The following is a 16,923-nucleotide window of genomic DNA, read 5'->3' on the forward strand; positions in this document are numbered from 1 at the left end:
TCGTGATTCTCTGTGGCTCTTGCGACTGCTCCATCATCTAGAAATCTTGTGTTAATTTTCAGTCCAAATGTGGCTGTGACAAGGTGAAACCTATTCACCCTCATGCCAGTGTTGCCCCTCGGGGTAAATACTTCTCTTTGCTCATGCCTGCCCTGTCACATAAGCATGGGGAGGGCAATCGTAACTCCTTTCAGACGTCCTTTTGCAGTCTTTTGATCTCTTCTGGTCGCACCGTGGGTCCTTTGGCAGCCCTGCTGTTTGCATGCCGCTCCCAGCCAGCAGCGGTCTCCTGGCCTCCTTCCCTGTCTGCTCTCTCTGAACTGGCTCTCTGAGATGACCGCGATGGCTGGTGCCTGAAGAGCAGGATATGGAGCTCGCGTGCAGATTTCCGAGGATGTTGTGGCCCCTTGTCGCCCCCTCCGCTCCAAACATAACTATTGGGAGATGTCTATGGCCAGCAAAGAGCTGACAACTAACGAGTCAAGGAGAGGCCAGGGCTGTATTCGGAGGGTGCCTTGCTTTCTGTGGGCCCGTGGCCTGCTCTCCACAGATGGGAAATCATCTAACTATTAAGAGATTTGGTTTGATTAGCTGATATCTCCTGTTGGCAGCACATTTCCCGTCCCTGGAGCAATAGAGATCAGACAGGTTGCCAAGGCAACACGCACAGCCTTCAGTGAGAGGTTTACTGCTACATCGTCCTTGGTCAATTGATGGAGTAGGGTTTATTTAGGTCTTTGAAAAAAAGCTGCTGTCCGGCCTTTTACTGTGATGAGTCATTCTGCCTTGGGTCAAATCAGTGGAAATAAGAACAGGGTTTTGTGGATGAGAAAAATAACTATGTGAGAGCATAAAGATCCCAATTAGATTCCTCTCTGAAGAGGAGAGAGCACTTCAGTTCTGAGTGGAGACAACTTATTCTTTGTTATCCCCCAAAATAAGAGAGAAGCAGTAACTGAGATCCTTCTTTCTTCTCCATCTTCTTTTCCTCTTTCTCCTTCCCTAAGGTAAAATATTCATTTTTGTTCACTAGAGGACTGTGTGCTCACTGTTGAATTCTTGGCCCATACCAGGGGATCTTTCCGGTTTGACTTTTCATCAGTGCTTTGCTTGCTGCTCTCCATTCCCTCTTCTGTTTCAGAAGCCTTGATAAATTCAGCTTATAAAAGCTTTCATTTCATTACATTTCTCACCTTTTGCACCTCCTGGGAGATGAAATGTTCAGCTTGTCACCACTGTGGACTCCACTGAGACAGTGCAGCAGGGCTGAGGTGTGTGTGGAGCAATGGTTTTGTGCTGAAAGTTGCTCCTGTTTGCCATTACCTGTTCATGGATCTGAACTTCACACTCAAAGTCCTGGAGTGTGTTGGGACATGTGCATTTCTCACTTTGACTGTTCTCTGGTTTTACCAAGATAGTAAGGTTGGGCCAATGGTATGGAGAGCTTCCTCTGAAATTTTGGAAGGGAGCTGGTGCAATGTTCTTGTACACATAGTCTGGGAGAGAAATGCCATCATGCTGAGTACGGGGCCTTGATTTGCTAAGGTGATAAACGTTCCATTAAGGTAGTTCTGAGGGTGACAGAAACCATACTACAAGGATAATAAGACCACACCTGGTCACTTGAAGATAGTATATGGGAGGCATCATCAGCGTGCCCTTTTGATTTCTCTTACCGTTGAGACAAACGTGGGTTGTGCTCAGCAGTAGATACCTTGCTGGTTCACGAGGAAATCAGTGGGCAAGTGAGAATTATGAAGCAATCACTACATGGTTTAACATGCAGAGCCAGGCAGGCATTTTCTGAATGTGCAGGTGCTCTGTTTTTCTCATGAGTGTGTACTCCCCATATTACATGATACCAGCCGAAGAAGAGATGATACCAGCCGAAGAAGAGAAGGAATTAAAAAAAATCTCTGGACACTATTTGCCGAGAGACAAATTCTGACCTTCTCTGTCTTAAAACCAGCTCGTGTCCTTTGTAGACAGCAATTGCAATTTGTGTGTGTGAGAGAGAAATTAAAAAGGGTGGAGAAGCCTTTAAAAGTCTACATTAGCATCCTTATTTATTTACCCTTTTTTGAGAGGATGCCAGTTGATAGATGTGTCACTGATGATGCACAGTTATCTTCCTTCCCTGTCTCAAAATACTGCATTAGTGATACCATGGCAACAAAGAAATTGTCTTAAAAAAAAAAAAAAAAGAAAGAAAAGAAGTGTGACTTCAGCGTTCAAGAAAGGTGGCAGACTGACAGCCCCAGTCTTTCCTTTCTACCAGTAAAGCAGTGGTGATGTCAGCTCTGACAAAATGTATCTGACTATGAACTCTGTGTTGTGCTATGACTGAAAATAAGCCTGGGACATGATCAAAGACAAACTTACTACAGTAAGAGCTGGCTGGGAATCTTCTGAGGAAAGAGCTTCTTGTCAGACAACATAGTTCTGTTGGAATTATAACTTTTCTAAGAAATACATCATCTTTAAAAACCTTTCCTAAACCCAAGTTTTGTCCTTATTCAGGATGGAATTCCTCACTGGGGAAGAGTATGGTGAAGGTAACAGAAACCAACTGTCCTTTGCCACAGCAGTAGGTGTCTGGAGATAAGTCAGTCAAAGGACATGTGGAAGGTGCAAGTTCAAGTCTTGGCCCTTCTTGGTTCAGACTTAGTGTTTGAATACAGGTCTGTCATCTCTAACCTGAGAGCCTTAGGCAGCAGGGGATTGTCTTTTATGGACTAGCTTCTTTCTCCCTTGTTTGATTTAATCCAGATTATATAGGCATCACTACAACAAAGGCTTTTTTCTTGCTTTCTTACATCTTAGGTGAAAGCTTTGACCGCCAAGTTAGTCCCCTTACTGTGTAGTCTTATGGTTATTTACACAACAGAAAATCATTCCAGCAATCAGAATTGAGAATTTGAGCATAGCTCAGAGGTTGGGATGAGTATTGAGATAGAGAGGAAATGACAGGGCAAAGATTTGAGTTCAAGGTTTTTTTTCTCTTAGAAGACAGAGTACTCACTGGGCATGTAGATTCAGTCTGTCTATAGTCAATTCTAGCTGGAGATAGTGTTACCAGTCTCAGTGGGTTGATGATGAGGACAGTTACCAAGAGACTGAAATTCAGATCCCTGGAATGTCCCCCCCATCTGTCTCTGAGCTGCCTTGGGCTGTATGTGTTGGTGCCTCTGTGTGCCTCATTTCCATTCATTTATAATTTTCCGAAAACCTTGGTTTTGTCCCAGTGCTGAACAGTACATCTCAGAAATGCTTGTGGAATAGGAAAATGATTTTCTGCCCATTTCTATTTTTTCTTTCCAGGTCTGGCAATGGGCTGAGACTGACAGTTGTGAAGGCTAGCAGTTTTTCATCATCTCAGATGTTGGCCCAACTCTGAGAACATTTGTTTTTTCTTTATCAAAATTTTGCATTTGGGGCAAAAGTGACAGGAAGAAAGGGGATGGAGCCTCTTAGTGGAGCAGCTCACGGAAAAAAAGAGAGCTTAAGACCGCTTCTCTAGGGGAGGTAGGAAGTGTGACCACTGCTGTGTGCAGTGGGACTCACAGAAGGATTCAGGCTGCTCTGCCCAGCCTGAAGTGTTCATGAATATTGGACTTGTGGAAATCTAAATGGGAGGAGGAATTATCTGGGTATTATAGTTGCTTTTGTCTCTGATTCTTGAGCACAGTAGGCCTGTTTATTGCTAAAGATTTGTGCCATGTTTTTCCACCAGTTTACCTTGAGTTCCCGCAGCTGAAGTAGAGTTTTGGGGGAGGATCTGTACATGCAAGGGGTTGCTCAGGAGGATAGTTTGGGGGTCAGGCAGAGCTAAGTGCTCCCAGTGTCCCAGGGAGGGAGACTTGGTCTGTGTGCGCAGCTGGAAGTGGCGACAATCTCCTGTTAACTTGGAAGCGTTGACTAGGCTAGGCTGGGACCAGTGGTGGCACAGACGGGCCGTGGGATGGGTGGTAGCTCATGCTGCCCCTGTTAAACGTCTTCAGCTCTGACTTGGAGGGGACCTGCTTTGAATATGTGAATGGCAATTCAAGTGCTGTGCTGCTCGATTCTCAGTCTCCCTGGCCCTGTTAACTTCAGTGAATTTTAAATACCTTGCTGAATTGCAGTCTTTTTCTGAGATTATTAATAAGATTGAAGATTAGTCTCTGAATCACCCTTTAGAGGCCTAGACTGTTACTTGAATCACTTCAGTTAGACAGCATGAATACTCCCTTGTCTAATATGACACACTTTTGTTTCCTTGTTTCCTTTGTATTTGTCGTGTGTGTGTGCGCTTATGTGCAGAGAAGTGGGGTGAGAGCCAGTGCTCTTCTAGATGCAGATCATCAGGCATAATAATTTGCAAATGTTTTGTATTTGCTGTTGACTTGAACTAATGCTCCAGAGTTAATTGAAAGATATCTAGCAAAACTAATACTTCATCTTTTCTAATCGGAAAATGCCTTTTGTTCAAGGCAGAATATTTCACAAAGCTGTATCTGCCTGCTTGAAAACGTTGTTAGGAGCATTGCTCAAGACTAGCGTGGAACTTCTGCTGGAGGCGTATCAGTGCCACTGCAGAGTCATATATAGTGAAATATGCCCTCTGGAGACCCAATCTCAAGGAAAGCCTTCTTGAACTTGGGGCTCTCATTGGCTTGTGGCTCTCACAGCTAAGCTGCTGGCTGCTTTGAGGTTGGGGTTCTGATGATTTCTCTTTCAGCAGATACTTGGTTAGTCCAGACCAAGTCCTGAGAACATGAGCCTGGGTCTGCTCTTTTTGATCAAGAACCCCAGTAGGCAGGTTAAAAACTTAAGACATATTAATGCTGGCTCTACTGCTGGTCTAGAAACTGGCTGTGTAGTGACTCAGGTTTGGCAAGAAGGTAAGGGGTGCCCTTGTGTAATCTTGTGGATAGAGCATAGTACTGGGAAATGAAAAATGTGCGTTTATGGGGAACTTATCTCAGGCCTTCCATTTCTTAGGTGAGTGCCCTAACTTTCTGGCATTACCTCCATGTCCTCTGTTGTGCCTGATGTGCCTTCCCTTAAGCCTGGTGTTCTCAGGAACTGTCAAGTGTCATCTGAACACGTCTACTGGGTTGTGTCCCTTAGAAGAGGTTTGAAGGGAAGAAGTGCCAGTTCTGTGGCTTTCAAGCAACTCACGGTGTCTGAGGAGATGCCTGGAGGCCCACGTATACCAATGTGCTGTCATTTGTAGGAAAGTGCAGTGGTTGCTCTACTATGAGGGCCTCAGTCTTGAGGTGAAAAGTAAGGTATTTTTACACACTGAGGTACCTAAGCAGATGGATGGGACTTTTCTACCTTGTTCTCCTGGGCCTAATTTCCACCATTTTTGGTCCCCTCTGTGCCGTGGCCATCTTTTCGTGGAAGAGTTCTGTTAGCATTTCCCTGCTTTATGGAATTGCTGGGAGGATAAGCACACTGAAGACTGCAAGGTGTTTGGATACTGTGGTTACGCAGATTGAGAAGAAAGGGAAATGAAGTTGCTCTGCTGTCCCTGAGACCTTAGAAATTGCATGCCCACGTCATATGCCATAAGGGCAGCTTAAATCTTTAAAGGTGACCTACAAACACATCAATAACAACTATGAATAGACCCATTTTTCTACCCTTTGATCAATCAAATTTTACAGTCAAATTTAATAGAAATACCATCAGGCTCAGTTTATCTTTTAGTTCTTCATATTCTTAAAAGGGCTGGAGAACCCCCTCATTCTTGCTATCTGGTGTGTAAATCAGCACATAAAAATAAAGTGTGTGAAACTGAGCCTCAATGCAGGGCAAGTCCCCCTGTCTTGGGTGGGAATTTCACCCTTCTGCTTAAGTGCTGAATCTAGTCTGATTGCATTTCTGATAATGTATTTGCGGATCACCTTGAGGAGAAGAGGAGGAGTTATACAACTGTTCCCTCACAGTGCTGTTAGGAAGGTCGGGCTTTGTCTCATTTGAAATAGATATCAGGAGAGAACTGCAATCCTGTGAAAACACACATTTATTTCTGAAGCGTTTGTGTACTCTGTGTGTGGTGCACATGAATAGAAGTGCCACCTGTCCAATGCTGATAACGATGGTCCAGGGAGCAGTGGTCATGTGCGCCTCGTTCTGGCAGTTTGCTGTATGAAGGATCAGCTCCTACAACTCTGCCTTGATCTGAATTCATGAAATGCTGCATGCAATGACTTGCATTACCCTTTGTAGCACTTTCTGAGCTTGCATAGATGTAGATTTGTTAGGGGCTTTGCTATTATGGAAACACTATTAGCTGTGACTGATGAAAACCCTTTAGCCTTTTTTTGTCTCACTCAGGAAAATCCTATTAGCTCTCCTATCCCTTTAGGAATCCACATATGACACTATTTTCCTTTATAACCCTGACCTCAGCTTGTGGATGGGCAAGGTGACTTCATTCTAGATCCTGATACCCATGTGCTTTGGGCAAAGAATAAAGGAATTGACTGAGAAACCTGTGTTGTGTTCCCATTGCACCCAGCAAGAACTTGTACTTCCAGTGTATCATCATTTGGCCCCACGTGTCTTCTCTTCAGTAGTTGCTGATCATTGCCGAGAGTGAGGCTTGTTACAGATGGCCTGCCATGCTTTGCCGCACTGTGACACTGTTGACAGGGGTGAGGGTATGTAGGTATGCAAGTAGGTGGAAACTTTCTAATACACTATAATAATAATAATGCACACTTCTTTTGCCTTACAGCTTTTGCTAGAACTTCTGCCCACACATCAGCCTACTTGGTTCACAATGCTGTGTGCATGCTAGACAATTAGTGGTTGATAATGAAAAATGTCATGGGAACCAGCAGGAAAATCATAGCTTACTCCAAATATATAATGAAATGTAATTAGCACAGACAGTAAAACAGACAATTTATGGGTTTTTTTGTAATTAAAAAGTATCAGTAAACATTCCTTTTGCAGGAAGCTTGGTAGCAAATGGAATTAAAAAGCTATTGTCTGGAATAGGATTTTGTCCAAAATTTAACCTTTGCAAAGCTGAACGGATTCTACTTGTAGAATCTCCAAGTGAAACTACTGTGGCACTTCTGTTTATTTTCCTGGTCTGTCTGGAGGGGCCCAGTGTGCTAGTCTGGAATTGCTGTGACACTTGTCACAAGCCAAATACCCAAATGGATTTGATGAACATAATGGTGTGGCCAATATTTCCCTTGTGCTGTTCCAGACAGACTCTACTCTGCAGTCACCTTGTAGTGTGAAGGTGGCTTGGAGAGAGAGGCTGAAGTGGGAATACCACAGTAATATCTTAGACTTTCTACATCCTCTGTCGAATGTCTTCTGTTCATCTCCCATCCATCTCTGATCTCTCCTTTTCTTGCAGAAAGGACCTTAGGGCCCTTCAGATTGCATTTCCTGTTTGTTTTTAAACAGTGTGTGCAAAGGAGCGTGTGCAGTTACACATCCTCAACCTGCCAGGAATGTAAATGCAGTTTCTTGGCTTGCGCACTCAGCCGGGGTTACAGAATGTGTGGATCCACTATGGCATTGCACAAAGGCGTCTATGGCATTAATTTCTTAGTTTAAAAATGCATAAATGAGTGGGAAAGAGTCCTGGCTGAACAGACTGTTCATGCCACAAAGCACATGGTAGCCAGCGCCTTCCCTGGCCTTGGGTATCCAAGGTTTGAACGAAGAATTGAAGGTAAATGTTAGGAGTCTCGTGCGAGTGCCCAACCTTTTCTCTTGAGGTCAATGCTGGTTTATGCCCATCACTGAAGCTGGGATGACTGGTTTGAGAAGACTGTAGCCTGTTTGTGGCTGGAGGTTTTTCCTTTTTTCCTTATGTGAGAAACTCAGATGCGCCCTACAGATGCTGTAACACGAGTGATGGCTGTGCATTACTGCTGCTGTACCTTCTCAGCACCCTCCCAGGCCCCCAACCAGAGCAGAGCTCTGCCCCCAGTCAATCTTTAAGCAATTTCCCAGGTATCGTCTTAGCCTAGAACTTCATGTTTGCAGAGAAAGCCGTTCAGTTAAGGGTGGAGAGGAGAGATGGGCCACGTGGTCAGGACTGTGTGCAGGTGCAGTGTGTTGTGCTCCCTGCTGACGGAGGCGCAGAGACCCAGCGTGGCTCCCATCGCTGAGGGATACTCACTTCCAGCAGAAGCCAGGTGCACAGATTGTAATGTTTCTACCCACGTATGTGAGACAGCGTTCAGGTGCAAACTCACAGCCCTCCCTCAGAGACGCTGCGGCACAAACTTCTAGTATCTAGCATGGATAATGGGGAGAGAAGAGGAAACTTCTGCTTAAAGCTGTGGGACAGGATCCAGCCACCTCCTTGCAGTCCAACAGACCCCCCCTTAGGAGGTGGGCTCTGTGCTTTGCTGCAGGAGCAATCTGTGCACGGAGGTAACGTGTCGTGCATGAACTGCGGTGGTCCTGCTGCAGAGGCACCTTTTCCATGGTGCCTATAGTGAAGGGAGTGGTGGTACAGGGATCTGATCCCAGGTGATAGCTGACTGATAACCTTTGCTGTTCAGGATGTGTGGGGGTGCATCCATGCTGTCCCTTCTCCTCTGTGCTCCCAAAATGGAGCAATGGGCAATGATGCTGTCATGCCAGTTTGAGATCCTCTAGACTGGGTGGATAGCAGCTCATAATAGGTCTCCAAGTTTTTATAGCTTTTTGTTTTTATAAGGTGGCTTAATAAATAAAAAGTTCTTGCAGCGCCTCTACGTCATGGCCTCTGTAATGAAGTCGCTCACACTGACAGTAATGTTTTGAAGGCTCAGTTTGCTCCATACCTGCTCCAAACTTGCAGATTTTAAGCTAACCCCCCCTCCCCCCTCCCCCACACACTTGTGTTGCAGATCCGTGGAGATCCAAGGATTTTGTGTGTGAGATAGAGACCAAATCTTTCTTCCTGCCTACGCTATGCTCAGGAAAGGAAGGACTCAGCGATGGGATGCAGCCAGGCTGTTGTATGTATTCTGGGGTTATGGCTTCTTTGATTTATACTTGGCTGCTTTGATTTATTCTTGGCTCTAGCGGCCTCTCAGTGGTGACTTCAGCAGCTGAAAATAGCTAGGGTGAATGTGGCTCCAGCCACTCTCACATCCTGAGCCCTGCTCTTTGGGTTGAGGTCTGGGGGAGGAGATAGGACTGGTACCTGCTCGCCAAATCCTCCAGGGAAGCCGTGGTACCAAGTGTCAGTCCTGACAGCGAGACCTGCTCTCCTCACGGTCCCCCTTCAGCACTGGTGTGGCACAAGAAGGACGTAGAAGCAATCACCAGAGAAGGAAAATGTAGACTTCACCTTGTTGTTTAAGCTCCGTAATTCAGAGCACTTTACTCCTATTTCTTCATGCTACAGTGAGCAAGGTCAGAGCCAGCTCCAGAGTTTGTGTAACCCATGCTCCTCTGGGTTCAGTCTCAAACGCTTGTGTGTCTTGCATGTGGGCTGCTGCTGTGCATTTGTGATTTTTGTTTCCGATCGAGCTGCGTTGGCCTGTCTTACCTGTGTGGCGGGTTTTTTTGGCTTGTTTGTTTGTTTTTTAATTCCCTGCATCATGGTCCTAGTGTGTGCTATCAGGGTTGTAAGTGGAGACAGTTCAGCTCTTCTAGACTGAGTCTTTTGCTGAGTCAAGTCTTGTAAAGTCCCAGTGGGATGTGTCACAGGCAGGGCTGGCTCTGTTTACATCCTCTCCTCCTGCTCATCTCATCTGTGAGCTGTAGCTTTGCAAGCCGTCAGCATTCCTGATGTGCCCCTGATATTTCACTTTTATGGGGTCTTTGACTTGAACTGGACAACTGAACTTCGTCCCTTCCTGGTGAAGTAATTACCAGAATAACAAGCCAAATTGTTTTGCAGATGGCACTTACAGTTTTTGACGCTTGTGCCCTTGCTGTTTGCACCGGACGATCTATGTAGTGTTTGTCCCTTGTTTTGGCATTTTGATAAGTGTGAGAGAGGTGAAATGGCTTTAAAAGTTTTTCTGCTGGCACCTGCAGATTGTTGCAGACCCAGTGGCACAGGCAGCATGTGATAAATGGAAATAAGACTGTTCCTGTAGAATTTGACAGTGATGTTGACTTACAGGACTAGGTTGTCAGCTGGTGCAGACCCACTGTGTCTAGTTACATGTGGCCAAACCTAAAGGAACTGAACTGAATTACCTCAGTTGGAGACTGGTCCTCTGCAACCAAGAGTGGTAATTATGTAGGACAGTAATTTACTTCTTTCTAAGGGTAAAGTAACAGTTTAACAGGGTTCATAGGCTAGACATTAACCTGGTTCTTAGTAAATTTGATGAAGTTTTCTGAGTACCAGAGCTGTAGTCTGATGATTTAAGAGAAAACATGCAAGTTTCCCAAAAGGCGTTGGGCCCTTCACCCCCTTCAGCTAGTCCTCAGTTCAGCCTCCTGGGAAAACTTACTGTGCCAGGGTGCATTGAAGTGGTTTATGATGAACTGCCCTATCTTAGCTGAGTCCTTTTTGCCAAACTGTGAATGCCTCTCCTGAAGCCAGTGGACTTTTGCACTGCTATGAAAGTTTATTAGAGTTGGTAAGAGCCTCTCTGTTGATGGAGTTCATCAGAACAGAAATGCGTGGCAGAAATGGAGTCCTTGATCAGAATCAGATTTGGTTGGTAGTGTACCCTCTGGTCGATATCCTCAGTAGATTGGCCCGATGTGGATGTTATATCCTTTTAACGCAAGTCCAAGTTCTGCTGAATTTTATTTCTAGTTCTTTCTCAGAGAGGAAGGGAAAGTAGGGCTACAGTTGCAGATGTGATTAAACCATGTCTTTCTCTAAGGCAGTTTTTCCCGGTTGCACTGATATTTTTCTTTCCAAATTTTTGTTCCTAGTTCCTCCAGAGGCTATTGGGTTTTTGTCTGCTGTTGGAGTCTTCATTATCCTCCTTGCAGTCCTCTTCCTCTTCATCAACAAGAAGCTCTGTTTTGAAAAGATAGGTGGGCTCCTGTGCCTGGAGGAACAATGGAGACGAAAACACTACAAAAAAAAGTCTAGAGATCACAAGGGCCTTGGTAAGTATCACAGTATTAAACCATCTCTGATTACGGGATCTTCTTGAGGCTTTGACTACTGTGAGGATAGAGCTATTTGTTGTCTAGGGTTGTTTGTGGGGAAAACAGTAGGGTTTTGGATAGACTATAGTAACTTCCGAAACTGGATCAAATAGATATGCAAGTTGTTGCAAGGCTCCAATTTTCTTTGTCGTTTGGAGAAATCTCTTGAGAAATGGGGGGCAACACTGGGAGAAAGCACACTCCTTGTGTACTCGCTCTCTACCTGTTATGGGAGTATTTTGTTAACCCAGTGAACAGCAAAATGTGAGCAATTCTGAGTAATGGCACTGCCTTTCTGTCACTGAAGGATATGTCTGTCTTTGTTCTCTTGCAGTAGCTATTACATGCTCTTTCATGTGTTAGTTCTAGTGTGGAAACATTATATTTTGGGTAAACCCATGAGTCCTAGAGTCAAAAGAATAGTGAGTGTGTCCATCAGGGAATTTTAATACATCACTAAAATAGTATTTTAATGCTTGTAAGCCATCAAAAATGCATCCATTCCAGTAACAGTGATGAGAATTTGGTAATTTCATCATACATTTCTTTGTAAATGTGCTTGTCATAAGTATAATCATCCAAATAGTTGCCTCAGAAGCCTCCCAATAGAAAGGTCCGCTTCTTTTTAGCGGTTCAGTCTTAAAGCTAATTGTAAAAGGGCATAATCACAAAGCCTGGGCCTCCAGGAGTTTTTTTGATGCATATTTTGCCTTGTCCACTGAGTTCAGCATGGCTATTGGAAAGTTCATGGTCCAGCCATGCCCCGAGAGTCGAGGACTTGGGAGTGAGCAAAGGCTTGGACGCTGCATGCCATGGGAGGTCAGTCAGACTGAACTTCTTGCTAAAGGCTTTAGTAAGCCACAACCAGGCTGATGGCACTAACAAGTTGAAAATGTGGATGGCACTAAAGATTTTTCCCTTCCTTTTAAAACTCCTAAATTAAATGTTTCTAAGCAAAGATTGTTATTTTTTCACTAAGTTTCCTTTGTCAATATTATTTTTAAGTCTTCCTTCCCTTCTCTGTCCCTCCCATGAAGTAGTATAAGACTGTGGCTTTTATTTCAGTTTTTAAGATGACACATCTCCCAGGAATGTGTGGGCGATGACATTCTATGGAGCTGTCACAGGCTATCATGTAAACATGTATTTGCAGTGCCTTTTAAAATGTGAATTATTAATAAACAGAGTGGCTTGCTTTTTTAGTTATTTTGTTCCTTCCAAATTTTGAAGGACAAAAAACTGCTTCCCAGCTGACACACTCAATGGCAATTTTCATTTCAGAGTAAATCTTACGTGTCTGAGTAATAAACCTTTGAAAACATGGGTTTATAATGGAAATACTAATTCAACTTTAACTACAGCTGTGCCGTTCAAGCAAAATACCAAACACATTAATGAGGTGCTAAATCTGATACGGTAGAGGAATGTGTTGTAATCATTAATTAAAATGGAGGCTTAAAGCTGGAGACTGTTTTTTCCGTTCAAACAAAATCAGATTGGCGAGTCAGAGCTAAATGCTATTTAAAAATATCAAGCCTCTATATTTAGGTTAAATTTTGCCATAGCTTTTCAATGTTTGTAAGGCCAATATAGAATATGTGTGTTACACATGTTCTATAATACAGTTTGTGATGGTAGCAGCCTGTTCGATTGCCATAATTGCCTAATGAGGGTGCCCTCCCAAAAGGAATATTGACAAGCAAGAGTTTTGTTTCATGATCCAGAATCTGGCTTTTGCTAGGTGGAAAAGAGCAGGATGTATAGCATGTAACGTGTTTGATAAGGTTCACTTTTTTGGTCTCAGCTTCTTTCTTCTGGTGAGCTGTGTTTCTTGCAAGGAGGTCCTGATTCTACAGTAGGATAAACCTGAATTTGCAACAGCGTATATAAATTAAGACCGTAGCCTAAGAAGGTGCGTCTAGGTATGATGCATGAACTGTTTTTCTCTTATCCTTGGATCTAGTTGAGCGTTGACTTATATACCAATAAAGAGAGAGCTGGTGTAGGAACATAAGTAATTGTCTGCTTTGCACTTTGCAGGTGCACAGGGTGGCATTCAGAAAGTGTGCTCTAAAGTATGGGGTATCTGTGCAAAGTTTTTTTTGTTGTCTTTGCCTTACTATATACAGTTTAACCTCAAAATGGACGAAGTGACAGAACAAAAATATATGTTTCTGTCATCATGGCTCTAGGATACATCTGGTCATTTGATTCCTAATTTAATTATAATTGCATAGTTTGTGTCCTTATGAAAGGAACAGGATAAGGGAAAGATCTTTGTGAAACTGAAGAATTAATTGAGAACCTTTCAGGAGACTCCAGGACACAAAGCCTCTTAATTACTGGGACACAATGGCTAATGTTTTTGATACTTAAGGTTTCTGTGGTTTATATTCTTGACTGCCTCATTGACCTTAGTGATGAGCCGATGTTTTGAGCTTGGATGTGCTGCCACTGATTGCTTCTCACTCAGCTGCAGGAATCCATTCACTGCAAGAGCTGGAGCTCATCTGGATGTAGTCAGCCTTAGTCTATTTAGGATAGACTTAGCACTGCTAGAGAGAGCTTATAGCAGGCTGCAAAGCTTGATAGAGAAGCTGGAAAATACTTTGCCAAGAGCAGGGTAGCAGAGAGTTCACTTTGTATGTATCGAGCTTGCCTGGTTACGTTTGCAGCATGTGCAGAAGAGAAGTGACAGCAGCATGGAGGAGTCCTTAGATGACTGGAGCAACCTACAGCCTGGATGTAGTTCATGTGCACAATTCCTTAGCAAGAGCAAGATTAAACACCACATTTTTCTCTCGGCCTTGATAGGGTCCACTGGAGTGGTTCCTCACAGAGTCGGTGATCTTTCAAGTGGACAGGGAGGGGAATTTCCTCTTGGATCATCTCTCAGTGCAAGGAAGGAGTGCCTTCCCTCAGAGGCCTGACAGATGTCACTGCAGTCTCATGTGAGACTTTTCTTGATGCTGTGATGGTTTGGTGTGTCTTCCTATAGTGTGAATTTCATGATCAAGAGGTGATGATAGTGTTCTTACTTACGGTATTTATAGTTTTGCTGAGCCATTAGTTTCAAAAGTTCATGTCTGAAATGAACTTCTTTGCAGAAACATGCAACAACACTGGGCAAACTCTTGTGTAAAGAGCTGTGTCTAACTATGTGCTTCAGAAAAGAAAACCACCCACTTTGTTCTATACCTTAATCTTTTTTCCTCTGGGCCTTAGGTCATATCGTTATAAAGAAAAAAAAAAAAGTGATGTTCTGACTCTGATTCATACAAAAAGATTCCAGTTGTACCTTGCCTTGAACATTTGCCATGATGATAAGAATGTACTCCTGCTACGTGAAATCAGCTTAAACATCATGAGATTTGAAGAAAAATTTTTCCGTTTTTCTCTTCTGTCTTATCAACCTTGAGAGTGCTTTTAGTTCATGTTCTCAAGCTGTTCTACACAATCACTGTTCTAGCCTCCAGGGCTAGCAGTGTACTTAAAATAAATAAATGGAGATGCACTTCTTACATAAAGTACTCATCTCTTGTAGCTGAGGCTGTAAGGAAAGCATCAACACCTAGAAAATTCAGCAAAGCCAAGAATGTTAGCAACACTGCCTGGATGTTGCTCTTGCTTTGCAGTATAGCCTTCTGGGCCCAGCCAGGCACTGGGAACCTGTCATGTGCAGAGTGTGAGACCATCATATGTTAGCAGTAGCTTAGTTTGGTGTTTGTTCATGCACAAGGTAGAGAAAAGACAAGTAATGTGGGTGCAGTGTGACAGTAATGCTCTGGTATGTACAGTAAACTGGCTTCCTCCAACAACACAGTAAGTCAGAAAGACAAGAATGTACTCTTCCGAAGGCATACCGTTGTGATTGGTCTTTTTAACACTGACACCGAGTATCCTGTAGTATTGGGCTTTGTTGTCCTTGCCAAGCTGCAGATTGAAAATGAGTCTGGGTGATTTATGTCACCTAGCTGGAACAGGTAGCTTAGCCAGGGTGTTAGACTCCCTGAGCAGTCCATGGAGGGGGAGAGATGAGCTCTCGAAATGGACGTTTCCAAGTGCCAAATGAAGCTGCTCTTCTAAATTGCCTTCTCTCTCTCTTGCTTTTGTGGAGGATCTTAGGAAGAGTGGGTCATGGATATGGGACCATGGGAACGTTGCTGTTGATGCCTGCCTTTGACATCAGAGAGTCGAGTTTGAAACGAGGTAGAATGAATTAAATGAAAGATAAGAGTTAGCTGTGGGAACAGTTGCTAAGTTGGTAAGAACAACTGCTGGACCAGTTCTATGGCTCTGAATTCTTTTAAACCATTTGAAACTACATCTGGCTTTACCAGTGACCTCTCAGTCTCCCAGCATGACCAGCTGAACTCGTGGTTGACCTTGCAGAAGTGAAAGGAGGTGAGAAGTATGGACTTACCCATGCATGCACACAAAGATAACAAGGGTATCCAGGTCGGGCCACAATGTAGACATCACTACCGCATCATTACCACACCATTACCATTACCACAAGGGGTAACAAGGAGCAGACAGTTTTCTGGGGTTTGCTACTCAGGACTGTGGTTCCCAAACAGCACTTTCTGCACCACTTGCTGGTGGTCTGTGCAGAGCAATTCCTGCAGACTCCATAGCAATGGAGTGTGTGGGGGAAGAAGGAGTAACAGTAACTGGGTGACTCCTCACAATGTTTCTAAAATAATTTCATTGTGTTAAGCAGCTAGACCTGCTGTCCCACTGTTAATTTCCATGCAAATAATTGCTCTGATTGACCCTGGCTTGCTTAGTTACTGCAGATGGGGTAGAGTGATTGCCTCAGTCTATTGGGTCTGCTCTGTGAGAACAGCTTGACAGCACCAGTGGGTGGGTTCAAGTGGTGGTGTAAATTGGTGTTTCTCCAGCCTTTTGAACTTGTGATTTCCTTTTGGCTCCTCTGTCTTCATGCAAGCTGATGAATGACAGCAGCTCAATTACAGAATGTGCTGTAATTTCTGACTGCAGGTTTATACATTCATTCCCCTAATCCAATAATTACAGATGTTTTTCACTCCTCTGCCTTCAGAGAACTCAGTTGCTGCTACTAACACCACTTTTCTAATACTCCAAGGATCTTGAGTTTCTTTATGCCCTCTTTGTAACCCTCAGTTTGAGAAATGCAAATATAAATAATAAAAGTTATTCATTGGTGGTTTATTGTACTACCACTCAGCACAGAACTGTGTTTTTGTGAGCCTATTGTGACATGTGGCTATTTAAATGCAAAGGACCTTATTTTGGTTTGGAGGACTTTGCTGGCTGCAGGGGAGTGACTCTGGAGTTACACCAGTGTCAAGACAGAATCTAGCTCTCTGGTATATCCAGGCCAAATATTATGGTCAAGGAAGGAGTTTCCATTTTCTCCTTCCTGAAAATTCACTCAAGGTAAGAATGGAGAGAGGCAGCAGCATCTGTGCATGCAGTCGCAGGTTCCCGGTTTTGTGAGCTCTGGATGAAAGTGAAGGAAACATACTTCCAAATTCAAGAGCTCTTGTAATCTAAATAAAGGGAAAGGTGCCCAGTAATCAGGAATGAGAAATCGCCATCGGTGCATCAGCCCTATTGTGGGTGCAATTTTTGAGCATAAAAAAATATTTGGATGTTGGACTTCTGGGAGCACTTTTTTTTTCTGCCTAAATTTTTTACCATTCCTCTACATTGTGGACAGACCTGGATTTTCTGAAAGAGGCTCAACAGTTTTGTGTCAAGTGTGCATAATAACTTTTGCTGCCATCCCTTTCCACTTCTCCCCACTCCCCTAAAACTGGGGGGGGGGGGGGATCAGTAATTAATTTTTGCTAT

General features: G+C 43.8%; 1 protein-coding gene across 7 annotated transcripts in view; it reads left to right on the forward strand.

The window, feature by feature from the left end:
• Window positions 1–16,923, forward strand: part of SYT16 (synaptotagmin 16) — a 116,605-nt gene that overhangs the window by 47,548 nt on the left and 52,134 nt on the right. For 3 of the 7 annotated variants that reach the window (XM_026113864.2, XM_064511935.1, XM_064511934.1), the window contains exon 1: window positions 10,919–11,040. The exons of 2 other annotated variants lie outside the window; for them this stretch is intronic. Coding sequence is in view for 2 of the 5 variants with exons in the window: in XM_064511938.1 (XP_064368008.1) it covers window positions 10,861–11,040 (180 nt within the window). In the remaining 3 variants the exon portion in view is untranslated. Of the gene's footprint in view, window positions 1–10,860; window positions 11,041–16,923 lie in introns of those variants that run through there. 2 more of the 7 variants (XM_064511938.1, XM_064511936.1) reach the window with 1 other exon arrangement.

The sequence above is a fragment of the Dromaius novaehollandiae genome, chromosome 5, assembly GCF_036370855.1.
Source record: "Dromaius novaehollandiae isolate bDroNov1 chromosome 5, bDroNov1.hap1, whole genome shotgun sequence".
In the NCBI taxonomy this organism is placed as follows: Eukaryota; Metazoa; Chordata; class Aves; order Casuariiformes; family Dromaiidae; genus Dromaius; species Dromaius novaehollandiae.